General features: G+C 37.6%; 1 protein-coding gene across 1 annotated transcript; it reads left to right on the top strand.

Annotated features, from left to right (window-relative positions):
- Window positions 1-1,904: 1,904 nt before the first annotated feature.
- LOC146031191 (uncharacterized) lies at window positions 1,905-5,305 on the top strand. The gene is made up of 7 exons (XM_083158435.1): window positions 1,905-2,014; window positions 2,091-2,190; window positions 2,473-2,598; window positions 2,823-2,930; window positions 3,121-3,339; window positions 3,544-3,582; window positions 3,800-5,305. The coding sequence occupies exons 1-7, from the start codon at window positions 2,009-2,011 to the stop codon at window positions 4,852-4,854; spliced, it is 1,653 nt and encodes a 550-aa protein (XP_083014561.1). The 5' UTR covers window positions 1,905-2,008; the 3' UTR covers window positions 4,855-5,305.
- Window positions 5,306-7,434: the final 2,129 nt, after the last annotated feature.

Here is a 7,434-nt window from a genome sequence, read left to right as displayed (position 1 = left end):
GTGTGTGTAATGTGATGGTATCATTATATTATGTGATGAATAAAATATGGATAATATGCTATATTATTTAAATCAGATATATATATATATATATATATATATATATATATATATATATATATATATATATCTCAATCAAATTACACAGGGGTGGTGGATAAGGTATATATTTTAAATTAAAAAGCATACACATGTATATATAGGTCTTATGTATGCTGTTGATGTTGAAACATATCTGTCATTTATTTAATAATAAGGATAAGTATTTTATACATCACATTTTTGGTTTTATTTTATCAAGCAATATATTCTGAAAACAGCTGTGTTTTGGGTGATATGCTATATATTTGTTATGCCAGTCTTTAACTTTGGAACACAACTCATGAATATTCAAATGAAACAAATGCAACACAGATGTGCTAACTGACTGATGTGTATATATATGTTCTCCATGAGGAACCAGTCCACACATTTTGAAGGCAGAGAACTTGAAAACTTTTGTCCACACACTGTTCAGAGAATACTTGAAGATTTTGTTCCAGAAATATTCAGAGATTACTTGAAGATTTTGTTCCAGAAAGGAGGGGTGAGTCTATATTAATTTTCTAAATAAATATATATATATATATATATATATATATATATATATATATATATATATATATATACAATATTTCTAAATAGCATAGTTTTAATATTTTATAATATACATAGCAAGATGTTTTATTTAGTGGTAGGGTGGGGGTTTTTAAATATAGTTTGTTGCTGCATGCATTGTATTGTAATGTATTGGGAGTACATACATGCATACTGGCTGCTTGTAGTTAAACATTTATTTAGGAAAGAAAAATATTGAGCCTATGGTACTTTAACTGTCCATTTGCATGTGCAGTGATTAGTGTATTGTGGTCTGTACATTATACATATTGCTTTTAAAAATACAGTATATTGTGTTATTACAATTTACAGTTCGTTAATGTTAGTCATCGCAGATTACGGTATAACGGATGTGTAACGGCTGTATAAAGTGATTTTGTTATTATAGTGTAATTTTATAAGCTGGTTATCCACAATGCGGCCAGGTATGAGCAGTCTGCTGACTACACATGTGATATGGAGTAACAATATATATATGTATATACAATATTTCTAAATAGCTTCATTTTAATATTGTATCATTGTATTATACATAATGATTTTAAATAATGAGCTAGTTATTACATTTTCATGTGTAAAGCCGCACGTTATGATGCCATGTATGGTTGTCTGCTGACTAAACTTGTGATATGGAGGGATTCTGCATTAGCATTGTTGGATCACCTGTAATTAATTTTTATTGAATGTTTCATAGCTGAGTTTTTTTTTTTTTTTTTTTTGGTATTACGGCTTTGATACTTATAAATAGCTTCATTTTAATATTGTATCATTGTATTATACATAATGATTTTAAATAATGAGCTAGTTATTACATTTTCATGTGTAAAGCCGCACGCTATGCTGCCATGTATGGCTGTCTGCTGACTAAACTTGTGATATGGAGGGATTCTGCATTAGCATTGTTGGATCACCTGTAATTAATTTTTATTGAATGTTTCATAGATGAGTTTTTTTTTTTTTTTTTTTTTGGTATTACGGCTTTGATACTTATAAATAGCTTCATTTTAATATTGTATCATTGTATTATACATAATGATTTTAAATAATGAGCTAGTTATTACATTTTCATGTGTAAAGCCGCACGCTATGCTGCCATGTATGGCTGTCTGCTGACTAAACATGTGATATGGTGGGATTCGTCATTAGCATTGTTGGATCCCCAGTAATAAATTTACATAGATGAGGTTTTTTGTGAGAGCGTTAATAGTTTTATGCGATTTTGTGCACGCAAATTTCGTTATGGATACTTACAGTTATCTTTTATTATCAACAGTGATTGTTGCAGAAATTGACTTTGAACTATAAATATCACCGCAACTTAAGCTACTGTACCAATTAACAAAACACCAACATGCAGGTGTGTATATGATATTTACAATAGTTTAACAATATCTTATTGTATTGTTATTTCAACTTATTATTATTTATTACAGAGAAAGGAATACAAAACCATTAATGCAAATAAAATAAGTCTCAGAGATTTTCAAGATTTACCCAGCTTCCAACAGCCGTCAAATGAGCAGACAAATACATGTAAGTTTACAGACCAAAGACACATTGTTGTTGCTAGGGCATGATTTGTTAAGGCACAGGGGGGGTTATTGACGGTGGTTATAAATGTTACTCTGTTGGTGTTAATTATTATTACCAGGCTCAGATGTGTTAGTCACGGGTTCTGTTAAGACAAGCGCCCTATTGGTATTAATGTTACACGTGTTGATTGTATTTTTCGTTCTACAAAATTGTTGTGTTAATTTTTATTTGATTTTTTATGTATATATTATTTTTTATTAAATTGTTAATCCCATAAATCAGTTTCAGATGTCACAAATGACGCATCTGAAGTTGGATCATATGGTTCGGATTTCACAGTCGGTCCGGATCTGACGACATTCGAAAACCCATACGCAGCATACTCTGATTTGTCCGAATCGCAAAAATGTAGGTGATCATAAGCCGTCAAAAAAATGTGATGTATGTTAAAAAATGTGATATATTATTATTTCCAAAAATATGTCTCTCTCTCTCTCTCTCTCTCTCTCACACTATCTCGCGCGAACTCTCACGTTCTCACTCATATATATATATATATATATATATATATATCCTGTTATATTCATTTTTATACCGCCTGTGATATTAATGTGTTATTTGTTCTCTGTTAGTATCGCCGATTATGTCGAAATCTGATGCAGAACACATAATGGATGATCTCTGGAATTTACCATCGGCAAAACACTATAAACAGCTATACCAGACCCCGGCTATACAAGGTGAATTTTGACGATTGGCTAGTGATGTTTTTATAATGTGTTTTTGTGTTAAATGTTGCATATCATCGCAAAATCATGAATAGTGTCCACAGGAGTTGTTGTTATCATGACTTAAATGACGTTTTTTTTTTTTTTTTTTTTTTTCTCAAGTCGGCGAATGTGTCGTTAATTGATAATATATGTATTACAGATGACATAGCTAGCCGGTATGAACCTACGGTACCTAGGGCCGATACGTGTGAAGCGGGACCATCCGGATACAGAGAACCGACATCGGGTGTTGGATCAAACGCCAAACAACCCAACAGCGCATTGGCTAAAGGAGCAAAAAGAACCCAGATCAGCGATCAAGCTTTCTGGTCATTGTTTAAAGGAACCATGCCGGCGCAAACCTTTGACAAATACCCGTGTATGTTTATTTATTTGGTTTCTTATATAGCACAACATTTACCACTGTTCTTTACAAATGGAAACCACAGGTATTAAACAGCCTGTGTAGACGTAAGCCGACAAGGAAGGTGGAGGGGGTTGGGAGGTGATCCTGAAGGTGTTATAAAGCGACTGTCTTTGTGGCCGCGTATGTGTAACTAAAATGGTGTGATTTTTATTACAGTAGGAACCACGCCGATGGAAAGATCTGGCAAATATTCAGGTGTGTAATGTGTTGTTTATTTATTTAGTTTCTTATATAGGACCGCGTTCATCATTGTTCTTTACAAATGGAAACCACAGGTATTAAACAGACTGTGTAGATGAAAACCGACATGGATGGGTTGGGTGTTTTGGGAGGCGGGTCTGAAGGTGTTATAAAGCGGTTGTCTTAGTGTCCGCGAATGTGTAACTAAAACGTTGTTATTTTTTATTTACAGCGGATCCGCGACGATTCGCAAAAATGATAGCCGCTGCCGGGGTTGCTCAACCACTCAATGCTGAAATGGATGGGGGTGAATCAGCTAAAACGGTGATCGACCCACAACTTCAAGAAAATGTATCAAGGGCCGAGATCATGGCCACCGAGCGCGACGATTTCAAGCCAAGCAAGCGGAGAATTACAAAAAGTCGAGTCGGTCAAGAAAACAAGGCCGATTTATCAGACCTTAAAAGAAGATTGAAATATTCGGAAGGTAGGCCCGTGAGAAAAAGAATTGCATTACAAACAGTGCCAACCGTGAGTAATGTGGATTACCCGCACGCATTTACAACACCTGCAACACCTACTGAATCCGACATTGACATTGCCGGTAATACAAAGACTGTGAAGACTCGTAAAACTTTACGACTGTCAAGAGAGAGATACACGCCGCTGACGGATGATGATGTCATCGTGATTTCAGACACGCAGGAACATCATAATGCAGAAACGCAAAGCGTGGTCAGTAACACGCCTGCAGATACATTATCCGCTAATGATGAGGACTTAAATGGGCAAACATTTTTTATCACCCCTAGTGAAGAGTCAGTCTCAGATACACCACAGAATGATGATGAGGCTGTAACATCTGTAGCCGGAATCCCTGATAAAGTAATGGGTGATGATTACACAAAACTGCCCAGTGTTTTTACCACGGTCGGCGAGGCAACCGCATCGGGCGGTGCGGATGCCCCGCCGACCGTGGTATCGACAGACATAGTTGATGGGGGTCAGAATGTGGAACAATTAGGACAAGATGCGGAAATACAATACTACGCGGTCATGGGGAGGATGCGTGAGCATATAGGGTACATGCGTAGAAATGTCAATACCATGTTGAACCATATAAAAGATGAGCTTTATGGTTCAAAAAAGAAGCCAGAGATCATTAAAGAACTTGTAGAAATGTACATGAATGTAACATCAAATCATATAGCAGAGACCGTGAGGACTAGGGATTTTATTAAAGCGAACATGTATCATTTTGCAGAGATAATTGAAACGGATCCGTGACTAGGCATGGTGGGTTATGGATTGAAACGTAATTTACATGTGTGTAAAAAAGTCCCAAGAATTAAAGCAAATGTACCGTGCAAAATCTCACACTTATTTCGCCGTTCGAAAATAAAACAGGCTTTAAAATGCATATACAGACTGAGAAAGCGTAAACAACACAGGGTGCGAGGCACACCCCCAACCCCGTGTGCACAGGCTGACAAATCACCGGACCAACCATTACCGGGTGACGCTGCGTCACCTGACAATGTTGAACACCCCGCAACGCCCATGCATAATGACATAGCTGGGGGTGCGCCACCCGGTAATGGTGAAGGACGGCGAGATGTGTACTTAGAAGCTGTTAACAGGTATGAGCGACACCATCCTAATTTCAGAGCTATTGAGTATCATAATCATTTTCAATTTGTTAATTTGGAAAGAGTTACATCATTTGCAGAGGGTGTTGAAGCCGTACACAACGCTATACAGGTTATGATTGATGAATTCATGGTTGGTGTTGACCCTAATGATCGTGTACAGTTAAGATTGGAGGGGGGTGGTTTACACAACGCCATCTACTCACACCGAAAGCCGCAAGAATCATTAGACGCTGTCAGTTTCTTGAATCAAATTACAAACACTCTTCAAAGTAACGCTGAATTCTTATTAGGCACGGGTTTAAGGTTTGTGATCACTGTTTTTAGAAATAGAGCGGGTGGGGCCCTAACTGGTCGCGGCCTTAGACGCATTCCATACAGCTTAATTATAGAAAGGCGCAGAAGACACCTGTATGATTTCAACAATACGCACAATTATTTGTGCTTTGCGGCATCGATCTGCAAACTTCTGGATAAAGGTAATGCCACAGACGCTGAAATACACGATCGGGCACTTCAAATTCATAAGGATTTGAAACTATCGATCGATAAAGCAGTCAGCTTTAGCGACGTTGTTGTTTTTGAAAAACACTTAAAAACAAAAATTACAATATTATATCATAATAATCGTTCTTGGCATTACTATTCTTCAGATTCGCGCTACGGTGATACCCTGTATGTATTATATCACGATTCACACTATTATGGCCTGATTAATATCTGCGCATTTCTCGGATCGAGATTTTTCTGTTCCTTATGTAATCGAACTTATGAGCGCAAAAATAGCCACGATTGTCTTTTCTTTTGTAAGGCTTGTCACAGACAAGCGTGCGCTGATGATGGGGCTTCCGCATTAAGATGTTCGGTTTGTAGGGTGTTTTGCAGATCGCGTGAATGTTTAGAGGAGCACAAATCCTTAGCTTTAGATCGCAAAATATCCTGTCTTGAACATGTTTATTGCGACAGGTGTTGTCTCTACCGTCGCAGGTCTCATGAGTGTCATGGGCTAAAGTGTTCTACTTGCAAGGCATATGTTGATGGGTTTGCGGATCATTTGTGTTACATACAGCCCATCAAAGCGGAAGAACCCACCACCAAATACATCTTTTTTGATTTCGAATGCATGCAGGAGACAGGTATACATATACCAAACTACTGTTACGCTCTCACATTAATGGGTGAGAAATCCTGGGAGTTTAAGGGCAAAGCTTGTATCGATGATTTTGTAAAGACGTTCATGAAACCAAAATTTGCGCATTACACATTCATAGCCCATAACGCTGGGCGGTATGATTCGTATTTTGTATTGAACAAGATCATCAAAGAACGGTATACAGTATCCCTCATCTCTAATGGCGGAAACATAATGTGTATCACAATAAAAGATCTGAAGATTAGGTTTATAGACTCTCTCAATTTTCTCCCCATGAAATTGAGCAGATTTCCAAAGGCCATGGGATTTGATGGCGTTAAAGGTCATTTCCTGCATTTTTTTAACACAGCCGATAACCAAAATTACATAGGGGGCATGCCCTCAATAGAATATTTTGGCCTACAACACATGATGCCTGAGGAGGCCGCTGATGTTACAGAGTGGTACGAAAAAAACAAACACAAGGCGTTTAATTTTCAAAAAGAATTAATACGATATTGTAAAGAGGATGTCAGAATATTGCAAAAAGGGTGCGCAGCTTTCAGATCAGCCGTTATAGCCATGACAGAACAGGAGTTTGTAATAGCGGCAGAGAAAAAAGATGTAGCCGTTAAACGTCACGTTGATCCATTCCAACTGACGACTTTAGCGTCGGTTTGTATGGCTATGTATCGTTGTAAATATTTACAGGCAAACACATTGGCTCTTGTACCGGGTGATAACTATCACAAGACCCAGAAGCGTTACTCAACGCCTGCCATACAGTGGTTAATGTACATAGAACACAAAGAAGGTGTGAGTATAAGACACGCTTTACAAGGTGGTGAGAAGAAAGTCGGCAGATACAGTCTGGACGGTTACGCCGTGATTAACGGCGTGCCAACAGCTTTTGAATTCCAGGGGTGTTTTTATCACGGTTGTGACAACTGTTACAAAGCCGATGATGAAAACAATCTGACTAAAACAACCTACGGTCAACTGCGGCACAAGACACAGTTAAGGATACAATACCTTAAACGGTGTGGATTTCAGATAAGGGAGATGTGGGGGTGTGAGTGGAAGAAA

Source organism: Crinia signifera, chromosome 1 (assembly GCF_055691185.1).
Source record: "Crinia signifera chromosome 1, ASM5569118v1, whole genome shotgun sequence".
Lineage (NCBI taxonomy): Eukaryota > Metazoa > Chordata > Amphibia > Anura > Myobatrachidae > Crinia > Crinia signifera.
The sequence above is the reverse complement of the archived record's forward strand: the minus strand, read 5'-3'. Positions and strand labels throughout refer to the sequence as shown.

What these genes read in the sequence shown, in the direction of transcription:
- LOC146031191 (XM_083158435.1), top strand. An exon ending in AAATGAGCAGACAAATACAT is followed by an intron (nt 2,191 to 2,472) that starts GTAAGTTTACAG and finishes CCCATAAATCAG; the next exon opens with TTTCAGATGTCACAAATGAC. An exon ending in AAGATCTGGCAAATATTCAG is followed by an intron (nt 3,583 to 3,799) that starts GTGTGTAATGTG and finishes TTTTATTTACAG; the next exon opens with CGGATCCGCGACGATTCGCA.